Source organism: Vicugna pacos, chromosome 31 (genome assembly GCF_048564905.1).
Source record: "Vicugna pacos chromosome 31, VicPac4, whole genome shotgun sequence".
NCBI lineage: Eukaryota > Metazoa > Chordata > Mammalia > Artiodactyla > Camelidae > Vicugna > Vicugna pacos.
In genome coordinates this window covers 17,368,984-17,382,769 of record NC_133017.1, presented here as the reverse complement: position 1 = coordinate 17,382,769, position 13,786 = coordinate 17,368,984, and the positions used below count along the sequence as shown (strand labels likewise).

The following is a 13,786-nucleotide window of genomic DNA, read 5'->3' as shown; positions in this document are numbered from 1 at the left end:
TTATATGCTTCTGTATTGCTAAATCGTTTTCAATGAGCATGTGCTGCTTTTTCGATGTGTTTTAAAATCAATTTTTTTAAACGCAGATCACAAAAGGAAGGAAAACCTCAGCCTGATTAATTACCAACCAGAAAGCAGAATAAAATTCCCAGTGATCCAAGAGTCAGAGGTCATCTTAGATGTGAGGTGGGAATGATCAGCAGTGCTTTTTTTCTTAGTTTTCATTTTAGCAAGGGAGAAGACAGGGCCTGGGGAAAGAACGTCAGACTTCCTCTTCTTCTTCTGCAGTAGTGCTAGGAGGTCTAGACGCCCTTGATGTGAACGTGCAAAGGCGGGGCCTGACTCTACAGTGGGCTCCCCTGGAAATGAACAAGGTGGCTCTTAACGGGAAGGAGGAAGAAATTAGAAGAAGCACTATTGGCAATGGAAATCTGAGAACTGATTAAAGTTTTAAATATTTGGGGAATAAAAAGAATACGACCAACTGTGACTGCTCTGGCCATACCGGAGGGCAGGTGGCGGGCCCAGGATGCCATCCTGGCTTGGCCTCCCCTGGGGCCAACACCAAGCTGCCACCAGGAGAAACATTCCCTTGCTGCATTTCAGCAGCACTTGAGAGTTTACGGCGTTTTCATGCACAGACATCCCTTTTACTCCCTCTGACCGCCCTGTGAATCAAGATCTTATGGGGACTTCCGGTTTGGGGATAAGGAAACTGACGTTTAACGAGATGAAGTGACTTGCTCAGGGTCCCCCAGCCGGTCAGTGGCAGAGCCAGGATTTGAAACCGGTCCACACTCCAGCACCCACGTTGGTGTGCAAGGGCGAGCGGTGGGCGAGGGCACACTGAGATCTGTTGTTACCTTTGAAACCGCGCAGGCCCATGGGTCCCGTGGCTCCCAGCTTCCCGTCATCGCCCTTGGGGCCAGGCAGTCCTGGGGTCCCTCTCTCCCCTGGCAGACCTGGGGGACAAGAGACCAGCTGTGAAGCCTCGGACTTCGAACTGAAAGGGCCCACAGAGGCCATCATCTGGCTCAGCAACGGGCCTCAACCATGCATCCTTCTCTTGCCTCTGCTTCCTGATTCTTCTCGATGAAAGATGCTGCAAAAATAGTGTCCAAAAGGTCAGCACAAAGCTTCCCTGCCAGGACCTTTCATATGTGAAGCTGAACCCATCCCCCGGAAGGGTCCAGTCCTATGGTGGGTGATGGTGAACATTCCAGCATCATTTGGGAGATATCTCTTTACCTCTTTGCATAAATTTTTTGAGCCTTTTTTATGTGCCAGGCACTGTTCTGGATGCTTTTCACTAGTATCTTATTTAAGCCTCACCTTAAGCTGAGATATTATGTCACCTGTGTTACAAATGAGGCAATGAAGGCCCAGAGAGGTTAAGTAACCTGCCCAGGGTCATACAGCAGAGAGGGTTGAAGGCAGGATCCCAGCCCTGGTTGGCTGGCTTCATCTCATGATGGAGGAAAAGACTCACTGGTACGTAGAATAGGAGGAAGATGAAATTTCTCCCCATCCTGGGCAAGAAAAAACCCAAAAAGTCCCTTTCTCGCTGTAAACACGGAAAGTGTAGAGCAGGGGATGGGAGGCCAAAGAGGACGGAGGGAGTCAGCAAGCTCAGCGAACGGGGCAGACAGGCTGCTGGCGGTCAGGTCCCTGGGCTCCGGGCCACGAGGCCTGGGGCCTGGCCAGCGAGACCCAGAGTCAACAAGTGCTTTCACCTCAGAGAGGGCCACGACCCCAGGGCCTGACCTAAGCCCGCAGTTATCTCTGCAAAGCAGGGCACTCTCGTTAACTAATGAATTGTTCTTTCCAGCTTTGAGTGTTAGCTGTTTTCTTTGGCCTTTTTCCATAACATGGAGAAATCTGTCTCCCAGTTATAATTCCTCTGCAGAAAACGTCAAAAGGCTGGAAGAGGCTGGGGGGCGGCCCACAAGGGTGGCAGGACCTCAGAGAGGGGCTTCATTTCTTTGTTTTCCCTCCTAACACAACGTTCCTGGAGTCCAGCGGCCCTGCGGCCACGGAATTCTGAATCTCCTGCAGGACATGCCCAGCGACCCCCTAGCCTGTCACAAGCTAAGGCAGAAGAAGAGGTTCCACAGCTCTGGGAGCCCCTGGGCACCCTTAACTCTGCGTTTAGAGAGCTCCACTGAGAGGGGGAGGCTGGGAGTGGAGGCCGGGCAGTGAGCTCTGCCTCCACCAGCCTCCACCCTGTCTCCTGTTTGCAGCCTCCTTATTTAGGAAGGAGATGGTTTGGAGGTATAACTCCTGACATATACAAGCAGACCTCCTTCCCCCCATATACCTCCCCCTCCTTACATCACCTAGAAGATTACAGGAATACGCTGCTAGAGCTTGGTGCTCACAGCAAAGGCTAAGAATGGACAGACTGGGGTGCAACACTTGACAAAGCAATGGAACGGGAACTTCCGAGACAAGAAGTCTGAGAGGAACATACTGTTTCCAGGAGGCCCAAAAGGACCCTCCCCGCCAGCCACCAGCCCTTCCAGGCTGTCACAAGTGTGCGCAGCAGGATGGAGAGGTCAGGAGAGGGGCAGGGATCTGCCAACAGGGGCGGGTTCAGCAGGTGCTGGCTGGGGAGTCAGGACACACTCAGGGGCACAGCGTACTTGACAAGTTGGTCTGGATCGTGGAACACCCCCAACTCCTTCGGATGCCCTGGTCACAGGGACCCTGACTCCTGGCGTGGGAAGTGACTTCAGGGAGCTGTGAGCCTCGCATACACCCTCTTCCGTCAGCTCCTGGTACCTTCTATGCAAAAGCACCTGCTCCACCCTCTTGTCACACCAGCAGCCTCTGGGTCTCTTAACAGGACAGGGCTTTTGCAGCTGAGCAGATTGAGCACTTTCCCGGAAGCCTCACTGAGCCCAATGAGAAAGTAGGGTCAGGGATAGACTGGGGGCCCCTTCCCTTCCTGGTACATCCAGGTCCCTCCCAGGGGCCTCCTCATTACCTCGAAGTCCAGGTAATCCAGGGATTCCAGGCTCGCCTTCCTTCCCTTCATCCCCCTGATCACCTTTGGGGCCGGGTGGTCCTGAAAGGGTTGCAAACAGCACTAAGGTTAGAGGACGGCTTTCTGGAACAGGTCACCTGCAGAGGAAACAAAAATTCCCTCCCAAAGTGAGGACGGGTCAGTATGATGCTTTGGAAACACACAGGGCCCCACCTAGTCCAGTCTTCGTGTGTGTGTGTGTGTGTGTGTGTGTGTGTGTGTGTGTGTGTGTGTATGTGCATGCACATGCGCACAGGGGGGAGGTGGGAATCAGGGAGGGCTTCCTGGAAGAAGTAACATCCAAAGTGAAATTTCAAGAGGAACAGAAGGTGGCTAAGTAAAGGGAGGAGTGGGAGAGTGTTATGGACTGAATGTCCATGCCCCAGCCCCCCCACCTCCTGCCACTGCCATCACCAAGTGTGTGTGCTGAGGCCCTGATCCCCATGTGATGGTATTAGGCGGTGGGGCCTTTGGGAGATGATTAGGTGTAGATGAGGTCGGGAGGGTGGGGCCTCTGTGATGGGATTAGTGCCCTTGTAAGAAGAGACCCCAGAGAGCCTGCCCCTCCCTCCCTTCCTCAAGCTGGCGCTCGCTTTCTCTGCCATAGGAAGACACAGCAAGAAGGCAGCTGTCTGCAAACCTGGAAGAAGGCTCTCACCAGAACCCAACCTGATCTCAGACATCCAGCCTCCAGAACTGTGAGGAAGAAATCTGTGCTGTTTATGCGGCTCAGTATATGGTACTGTTGGAGCGGCCTTAACTAAGACAGTGAAAGAGGACAGTTGCAGGCAGAGAGAACCATCCCTGCATGCAATTAAACATAAGAGAGACCTGTGAGTCAGGACGGGATGAGAAGCTGGAGGGCATGACAGGATAAGAAGGGGGAGAAACTCGAGGGTCTTGGAGGTCCGGCTTTAGGGTTGAACTTGACCCTGAAGACACCAGAAGCCACAGGAGGGGCCTGCACGAAGAGTGTGATCAGACCTGCCCCAGAGGAAGACCACTCGGGCTGTGGTGCTGGAAAATGGGTGGGAGCAGAGGGAAAGCAGAGGTAGGGAGGTCAAGGACGAGGCTGCACCCCAGGTGAGAGGTGATGGAGCCCTGAAGCAGGGACATGGCCATCGGGAGGGAGGTGAGTGGCTGTTAGGAAGTAGAACAGACCTTGTCTAAACATAGGTCAAAGCCAGGGAGGTGGCCAGGACTGTGTTCAGATTTCTGGCTTGAGTACCTGGACAGAAGGAAGGAGATGGGGTTGCTAACTGCTCCTTCTCGGGGCTTCCTTCCAGGGCGAGGCTCCAGCCCGGCAGGGATTCCAGCACGTGTGACTGGATTCAGTCCCCACACACGGGGTGTGGAGGCCACACAGCCAGCCAGCGAGGGAGGGAGCGAGCTGTGATTTCAGCTCAGGTTGGTCTGACTCTGTCCACGCCGCCTTGCTCATCATGCTAGACTCTCATCATTCCCAGAATGCACCCGAACCTCCCCGCACTGCAGCCTGCTGTTCCCAGGCTGCTGAACCAGGGCGGCGCCCCCTGAAATCTCCCATCGCTGATCCACCGCTGAGGCTGCCCACTGCCACCTTCTCCGGTCCATCATCCCTGCTGAAAGCGGGCGAACGCACATCCTTGATGCCACACTGCCTTGTCCTGTAGTCACAGGGGCACATGTTCTCCTTTTCCTAACAGAACTGCCAGCTCCCTGAGACAGGACTACATCCTTGACATCCCTATACCGGCCATGAAGATCCAGACTCTACGCTCCTTCGGGTGAGAAAAAAAAAGGACCAAGAAAAATGCCGAATTTGTGTTGTGCTGGGTTGAAGAGGGTCCCCTCCGATCTCCCCACCTGGAACCTCAGAATATGATTTTATTTGAAATCAGGGTCTTTGCAGATGTAATTAGTTAAGATGAGGTCAGACCAGATTAGTGTGGGTCCTAATCCAGCAACTGGTGTCCTGATAAGAAAAGAAAGACACACGGGGAGAAGGCCTGTGATGACGGGGGCAGAGACTGGAGTGATGTGCCTACAAGGCAAAGGATGCCAAGGATCGCTGGCAACATCAGAAATTAGAAAGAGGCCAAGAAGGATCCTCCCCTAGAGATTTTTGAGGGCGTGTTGCCCTGTGGACACCGGTTTTCAGACTTCCAGCCTCCAAGACTGTGAGAGAATAAACTTCTATTGTTTTAAGCCACTGAGTTTGGGGTGCTTTGTTATGGCAGCCCTAGGTCACCAAAGCATGTACATTCACGGCAGAGCAGTAATGTCTCACACAATAAATATTTGATGAATGAATAAGGAGATGAGATCAGAGGGTGTTAATACACACAAAACAGCTGCGCGGCCAAGAGCAAAATGTACTGATACAGTCCAAAAGTTGGCGCCGTCCTCAGACCCTAAAACCAAAGTTGACAGCCGGTTAAGAATTCGATGGCACACAAACAGGGGAAAAAGTGATCGACAGTTGCAAAATGCACGAGTTACACAAATCACTTAAGGAGGACTGGAGGTTGCAGTCATCCTCCTCTTTCTTCTGAAGGAAAGTACAATAACGCTGGCCAGGTCGACCCTGCTTTTCAGATGACGGGACTAAGACACAGCACCTGTTTGGAACACACCTGATTCTACAATAAAAAAAAAAACAGAGCACAGAAGCAAATGAGCTTGACAAGTCCCTTTCCAACTCTGCCCTGCATTGGGCTGTCCCCCTCCCCCTGCCCCCAGGACACTCCACCCTTTTTCACTCTTCTCTGTCCTCCCCGTCCCCCTGGGGGACCCAGCGCTCCAGGAACAGAGCAGGTCAAGGATGCTGTGAACCACGCCCTCCATTTGTTCTATTCGCTCTGATGTGCATGTGACTCAATATATGGCCCTTCCCAGGAGCAGTTCTGGCAAAGAGAGGATGATGGTGAGGGGTCAAGGTGATGGAGATCATCTGGAAAATGGGGTTTGAGTCTGGATATGGAAGATCTTGGGTTCAGGTCCTGGTTCTACAAAATCTGAGTAGAAGTTCCTTTCTCAGGCATTTAGGGGTAAGTGAATTCAATGACATGGAGGCTATAAAGGGGCTTGGTGACCTTTAAGTGGCAAGGCCATCCCTGACCATCTGTATCCAACTTTTCTTTTTTTTTCATTGAAGTACTGTACCCTACTTTTCTTACTGCTTCGTCAGAACACCTTTGACATTACTGAGTATGGTTATTCTAAGCTGCACTGGAAATCGCCCAGCCAAGCTTGTCTGGATCATTCTGGAAGAGTCAGGCCTGAAAAACATCCTATATGTGGACATAGCTTCTAAGACACTAACAAGTGGCCGGCGCTCATCCTGTGTCTTCGTGTCCTTCCCTCTGTGCGTGTCTGTGTCCTAATCGTCTTTTCTTATAAGGACACGAATCATATTGAATTTGGACTCAACACAGTGACCTCAGCTGACTTTAATCACCCTTTTAAAAGCCCTATTTCCAAATACAGTCACACTCTGAGGTGCTGGTGAGTTAAGACATCAACATGTGAATTTTAAGGGGGACACAACTTAACCCATAACAAGGGAGGACCCTTACTAGAGATTAACTGGGAAGAAGCTGGGTGGACAGTACAGGTGGGTGCTGATTTCCATTCACATCCTTAGGTGGTACTGACCTGGCAGACTCAGAAGAGCCTGGGATGTGGCCAATCTGAGTCTCATGGGACCAGGCTGCCTGGAGCTCTGAGGACCAACACTTCTTCACATTATCGCTGCCTGTGGGGAATGCGCTCTTGGGACCTGACTTTTTGTCATTTCTCAGGAATCCAGGCTGACAGTCTGGAGTTGCTTTGACTCCTTCCTTTCCTAGCCCCCACCACCCCTTTCAAGGCCATCATCCAGGTGACTCCCGACTCCGAGCTGTACCTCCTTGCTCACCGCCACCACACCCCTCGGGGTCCTCACAGCCTCACTCCCAGCCTTTTAAAAGACCTCCTTGTTTCTGGTCTCTCTCCCCAACCCATTGTGTGTATTGCTGTCCGATTAGTCTCATCAGAATCAAATGAACTCAGAGCCCTCCATTGGAGGCCCCTGCACATCGTTCCCAGCCTGACCCCTTTTTCTGCAAACTCACAGCCTCAACTGTTTGTGGCCTGGGCCTCCCACAGCATCCAGCACACAGGAGAGATTCAAGGAAGGACTTTGCGTCAGCTGTAGAAACCATTATGGTATCAGTGGTCCCAGTGGTCCCTGGGTGAGTTTTTAAACTCAGGATTGACACTGTCACTGTCACCTTTTCCATCACTGGAGCAGGCCAGGGCAGAGGTAGGCTGTGTAGACAAGGAGGAGCAGAGTCTACTTCTCAATCGCGGAAAGAGCCCAGAGCCCCCTCCATGGTGCCTCCAGTCCTGGGTGCTGGCTCCTCTCTCCCGCCTGCCCCCCACAGGGTAGGAGTGGGGCATGGGGAGTGGGAGGACGGGTACGGGAACCTTCTGGCCCAGTGCCTGCATCCCTCTCGGATCCTGTCCACCAGTCTAGCCCACCCCCCACGCTGCCCCCAGGGCAGTTCTGCCCTCTCCGGGCTGCCCTAAGTCACTCCAGCTGGATGCATCTCAAGAGCAGAACAAAGAATATGGGACTGAGCCTTTGGAAAAAACACCAGGATTCTTCTGGGGACCAGCCAATGGGGAAGGGAAAGAAATCCATTCTCCCTTCCCGGATCCTGGAATGGGAGATGGGGTGGGGCACTTGTGTATGCTGTAATCTGGGCAGTGATCTGCCAAGAACAAATTATCATGACAGCTGATGCAGCGGACAAAACAGTGACCAAAATAGTAACCCCCACTGTAGAACCAGGCTAATCCAGGACGGCTGCCGGAGGTGGCGTACCTCAAATCATTGTTCCCTTTGCATCACCGGATGTCCCTGGGCCTCTGGATTCTCAGTGCTGTTACATTGACAATTGTCTCAAACTCACTGCCTTCATTCTGGGCACCCTCTCCACTACCCGAGCGTGTGCACGGGGCCACGGCTCCAGCCTGCAAGGCCAGCTTTCCTCCGAGCCTCCTGCAAAGGGCTGGCGGGCAAGGCTGGGAGCAACTGCTAATTTCCACAGCACACGCTCCTCTCCTGTCCCAGCAGAGTCAGATGTGGAAGGTGAAATGACAGAGCTTCACACAACCCACCCTAGTCCCTAGCAGGGCAGAAACACCACCTACAGGCTGCTCCCCTTACAGAGACTCCCATCACCTCCAGCACGCCCCATGCACCAGAGGCCAGCCTGGGACCCGAGGCCCCACCCACTTTATGAACATTTGTTGAACAGGACTCTCTACTAGATGGTGGGGGTTTTTTCCCTAGAAAAAACAGCCTATAGATAAGTTTGCTTTGCCAACTTGCTTTCATAAGTTGAGAGATGGATCTTCTAGTCCAGCTGGGCCACTGGCTGGGGATTTGATGTAGGCAAGTCATTTCCCCTCTCTGAGCCTCAAGGTCCTCAACTACAAAACGAGGGGAGTGGACTAGAGGATTTCAGAGCCCTATTGTCACCCTAACCTTCTATGAGTCTATGAAACACCATTTAGCAAACAGAGCCTCTACATAGGGCTGGACAGCCTTGCCTTCGGGCCTTTGCTCGCACTTCTTCCCCTCCTGGGATGCACCCCCTCTCTGGACACCTAAGCTCTCTGCTTCTTTCAGAGCCACAGAGAGATCTCAACAGACCAGATAAAGGCTGAAAATCCAAGGCAGAAAACAGACAGCACCGCTGTGAATGTACACAAAAGACAAACCGGAGACAAAATTTGTAGAAAACTGCATAACAAAGTGAGAGAATGAAACCATTTGGGGTCAAGCTCATATGTGAAAAATACACGTAGTGGAGTATTTGTGGATTCTGAACCAGGCAAGGGCAAAGTGCGTGTGCGTGTGCGTGTGTGTGTTTAAAATCTAAGAGAAGAACCGTACAAAACTAGTGCAGAAAGGCCACACAGACAGCAGAATAGAAATGGACCAAAGCTTATCCTGGAAAACATCCCCTCTCCAAAAGCGGGGGTAGAGTTTCGTGTCCTTAAAGCTGAATGGTAACCACATTCAGATTTGCAAAGAAGCAGAATTCTCTTTAATCGTACCAACTGGGACCCTGGCGACCTTGAGCAAGGAAGGTGGGACAGGGAGCTGCCAGCCGCAGTTGTGGTCCTGCGAGCTACAGGGGCCGAGTGGATTTGTCTCTAAAGAGCCAGCAGCCCATCAAGAAGGCAAAGCTTGAAGACTAGAAGGCAGAGCTCAGATAAAACTTCAGTTCAAGGGGACTGAGTATGAAACATAGTTCCAGAACCAAAGAAAGGCTGTTTGGAGGATTCCACCAGAAGAACCTTGGCGAACGCATGACACAGAGCAGTTTCAGCTCGAGCCAAGGAGAGCAAACTTGGAAATTAAAGAGCCATGATGTGAAATGTTCGCTGCCCCAGCAGGAAGCATGGTGATGTCTGCTGACTGGAAAAGGAAGGGAGAGGGTGTGCCTGGCAGGAACTACCCCCCAAATATAGGAAAGGCCCCAAAGGATCATGCTCTTTCCTGGCTTCAGGGATCAGAGCTGGTCTCTCTCCACCCTGGAAAGCACCACGGTCAGTGACAAAAACATGGTTTCTGAGCCAGAAAGACCCACTTTGGACCTCGGCTTTGCCACTTACTAATTGCGTAATAAATACTGGGAAAGTTATTAAAATTTCTCAACTATGAAATAGGTTCAATAATAACCATTTTGCAGGATGTAGGATTAGCAGTCTTTAATGTCTACTTAGGAGAATTAATGTCAACGAAATGTCTGGCTCACAGGTTATGGTTCAGTGTCGCTGGTATTATGAGTAAGTACTGAACAGACTGGGGAGGTCAAGGAAAAGAAAAGACCAGACAAGCTAAGACCCCGGGGGTGTGAGTTTAAAGAAGAAATGCTACCTCCTGCCCTCCTTTGATCTCTGAGACACGAAACCCAAAGTGACCCAGGACCAAACCGATCCGCTGGTTGCACAGGGTCAAGATTTAATAGCTGTTCCATAAACATTCCCTGAGTTCCAGACACAGCTGGGCACTGGGGAACGTGGGGCGAAGAGACGAGGGTGGGTGGGCTGTGCTATGGGAGCACGAGCACTGGGCGCGGGGTTGAAAGTCCTGGCCTGGTCACTGAATTGCACACTGAAATGGTGAATCTGACAGCATGTAACACGTGCCTCATTAAAGCTGTGGGAAGCAAAAGTCTGGGGTTGGATCATTTCCAGGTGTGTGGCCTTGAGTGAGCCAGGTACTTCCTCCTGGAGCCTCAGAGGCTTTTCTGCAGGACTCCTACCCTCCCTCAATAGTGAAACCCGCCTTCAACCAAGCTCACAGCTGGCAAGGGAGACCCACTTTAAAACAAACAAAAATGTACCCAAAGCACTCTGGAAAGTTCTATACAAATAGAAGCTTCCATCACTACTGTGCTGCTCAGAGGAGGGAGACGTCAGTGAGCCGGAGAGGCCAGTCGGTTCATGGAGGAGGTGGGTTGGAGTGAGGTCGGAAGGATCAGTGGGGTTTGGATGACGAGGAGGCAGAAGGAGACACTGCAGTGCGAGGAACAGCTGGAGGAAAGCGAAGGCAGTGGGAAAGGCAAGCTGTGTCCCTGGGGCAGTGATTAGGCCTGACCCACTGGACTGGATGCTTCACACAGGGCAGAGGGTGAAAGCTTGCAGTCTATGACCCACAGATGTGTTCTATTTGGCCTGCAGAGTTAAACAGTTAAAAATTTCTAGAACGTTCCATGTTTCTGGTTTCTCTGGAAAAAAACGGGAAGACTTTGTCAATGCCAGACCAAAACAGGCTGGACCAGCCATAGCCCCAACTACTCCCCTGACACCAAAGTCACTTTACTCAGGTGGCATTGGCGCTCCACCCCAACTTCTCCCTCACTGTCTGCTCCACTGGCCCCGGAAGACAGTTCTGTTTGCAACCTCTGGTCCAGGGGAACAGCTGGAGGAGAAGGCAGGAGAGACAGGCTGGGGCCAGATGTGCAGGGAAACGCACATCAGCTCTGGGATCAGAAAAGCTGCGGTCCACGTCTTGGCCGCATCATCTCCCAGCCTGCGACCGAGCTGCCCCCGGAATCTCAGTGCATCCACTGTTGTTTTTAAAAGACATCATATGAGATACGCTTGGCATGGTACCTGACATAGTTAGTGTTCAGAATGGTATTATCATTGTCCACCATCAGGTTGAGGAATTTTTGATGAATCAGGCAGACCTCAGGGAGCCATGGAGGAAAAGTGCATTTCACGAACCGTGCCTCTGACAGTGATGTGCAGGGCAGGTAGTAGCAGGAAGGAAGAGGGGAACCGGAGGAGGGAGCAGTCAGTCAGGGGTGGAGGAGAGGGAGGGAGGTTGGCTGTAAAGGCGCTAACATTCGTGGACCCCGAGCAAGATTCCAAATAGAGGCCCATGAATTTTTGCCGTTGTTTTAAAGAATTACAAATAAAGCTAACTGTTAAATAAAATAAAATATGTTTTTCTGCCTGAATGAATATAGCTTTATAAGAGCCTGGAAGGCCAGGTTCAAATTTGGAATTCTCTAACATTTTATAGCTCTAGCCACTGGAACATCATGGAACAGCAGTGAAGCACCGTGACACGGGGGGAGCGCCTCCCAGGTCTCGGCCTGAGCCCCGCTTTCCTCCCCGGCCCCACAGTCTTGGAGGCTCCCGCTGGCACATCCAAGCTCGGATGACCTCGCCTCCCATAAGGCATCCTGGGCCATTCTCAGGCCTCGGGATGTGGACACTGAGTGCGCTGTCTGGGGTGAGGGGTGGGGGAGGTGGGTGGTGCAGGGAGGAGGTTTACCCTGCGCAGAACTGGAAATGGACGGAGTTCATTTAGCAGAACATTCCAGGGGCCCTAGGGCAAGACTTAAGAAATGGGGAACGGACTCGAGAAGGCAAGTCAGCTCGGGGAGGTAGGTGCAGGAAGAAGGCCTGAGCAGGAGGGGCCCCAAGAGGCCCTGGGGACCCGGGCGGGCGCGCGGGGATACCTCTGGCCAAGGAGATGTTCCGCAGCGCGATGGAGTGCTCCCAGTCCTTGAGGCGCAGGTCCTCGGTGACGCCGTTGAGCACGGCCAGCTCCTGCTTGAGCTGCACCTCCAGGCCCCGGTGCACGAGGCGCATGCGGCGCGCGTCCTCGCTGGCGTTGCTCACCAGCACCTGCAGGTCCCGCAGCCGCGTGCCGTGCAGGGCCACGTCGTAGGACAGGCTGTGGTTGAGGCCGCGCAGCGCGCCGCCCACGTCGGCCAGCTCCTCGCCCAGGGCGCCCACCCGGCGCGCCAGCCCGTCCAGGAGGCCGGCGTGGCGCCGCAGCAGCAGCTGGCTGCGGTTGCTCTCCACCTGCAGCTGGTAGAGCTCCAGCTGCGCCGCGTCGCTCTGCTGGCCCGTGCGGTCGCGCAGCAGGGCCACCGCCTGCTCGCTCTGCGCCGCCTGCGCCTGCAGCCCCCACAGCGCGCCCTCCAGCCGCTGCACCGCGCCCGCCAGCGCCAGCAGCGAGTCCGACTGGTTCTGCAGCGCGTCCTGCGCCTTCCACACCTGCTCCGTCAGCTCCGCCTGCAGCGGAGCCTGCAGCAGCCGCAGCTGCAAGTCCCGGAAGCTCTCGTTCAGCCGGTTCACGTTGCGAGTCAGCGCCTTCAGGTCATCCGGGGAGCTCCGGGGCCTGGACACTGCGGGGGAGGGGGGAGGGGAATGAGGCGGCTGGGGAGGACCCCGGAGCCCAAGAAGCAAGTCCGGCCACAGCCCGGCAGGCAGCGCGTGCTCGATCAACAACAGACGGAGGGATCAAGCAGAGGTGGCCACGGATGAGTGCCTGAACGGGTCCCGGCACTGTGCTCCGCCGGTGGTCCCCGAACCCGTCTGCTCTTTAGAATCACCTGGTCAGGCCCCCCCCCCCCCCCCGCAGAAATTGTGGTTGGACTGGTCTGGGACGTGACCTGGGCTTTGAAATTTTAAAAAGAGCCCGAGATAATACTAAGGTGCAGACAGGTCCTCATCTCTGGGTGAGGTGGATCCGCATGAAATCGGGGTTTTTTGTTCGTTTGTTTGTTTTTCGTATTTTGGAAATGATCAGATCTCAGCAGTTTTACATGGCTCACCCTACAATATTGTGTGTTATCCTCTCAACATGAGGAGGGAGGTACCATTATAATCCCCTTTTAGGGCCAGAGCTGTTAAAGGTGCCCCAGGCAGCACAGCGAGGGATGGCTCCAACCTAGAGGGCTTGCTCCAGAACCCAGGTGCTTTCTGCAAGTCTGCTCCAGAACTGCCGGACGGGACTGCGTCAGCAGCAGACTCAGCAGGCTCTGGGCAACACTGTTCACTCCCAGACTCCTGAATTCAGGGTCCCATTCTCTCTGGGCAGGTACATACTTTTATATCCACACCCTCCTTTCTCTGCCTCCGACTCTTCTAGATCCCCTCATTCCCTCCTCAGGCAAACAGCCCATCTTAGTGACTTCCCACCCATTCCTCTTGGAAAGGTTTCCTTTTCTTGGTTATAAGCGGCTATTTCACAAGACAAAGGGGTGGGTGTGCATCTTAATTTTAATCTAGCATCCGGTGTCTCCTGGAATCTCACAGACTCTAACACTACAAATGTTGGTGCTGGGATGCCTAAGAGTGCTGGCTGGCTGTTTGCTGTACTCTGTCCACAGCTGTCTCCCTCTCTGCTCTGCACACGAGAGAAATGGAAACCCGAATAGGAGGTGGGGGCATCCTGCCTTGGAAATCTTGGACTGG

The 13,786-nt window shown here is 53.3% G+C and overlaps 1 protein-coding gene across 1 annotated transcript in view; it reads right to left on the bottom strand.

The window, feature by feature from the left end:
• SCARA5 (scavenger receptor class A member 5) overlaps window positions 1-13,786 on the bottom strand; it is a 98,496-nt gene that overhangs the window by 30,859 nt on the left and 53,851 nt on the right. The window contains exons 4-6 of the mRNA XM_072952550.1: window positions 12,040-12,714; window positions 2,987-3,067; window positions 864-962 (exon numbers count right to left, since the gene is read on the bottom strand). Coding sequence (XP_072808651.1) covers window positions 864-962; window positions 2,987-3,067; window positions 12,040-12,714 — 855 coding nt within the window. The remainder of the gene's footprint in view (window positions 1-863; window positions 963-2,986; window positions 3,068-12,039; window positions 12,715-13,786) is intronic.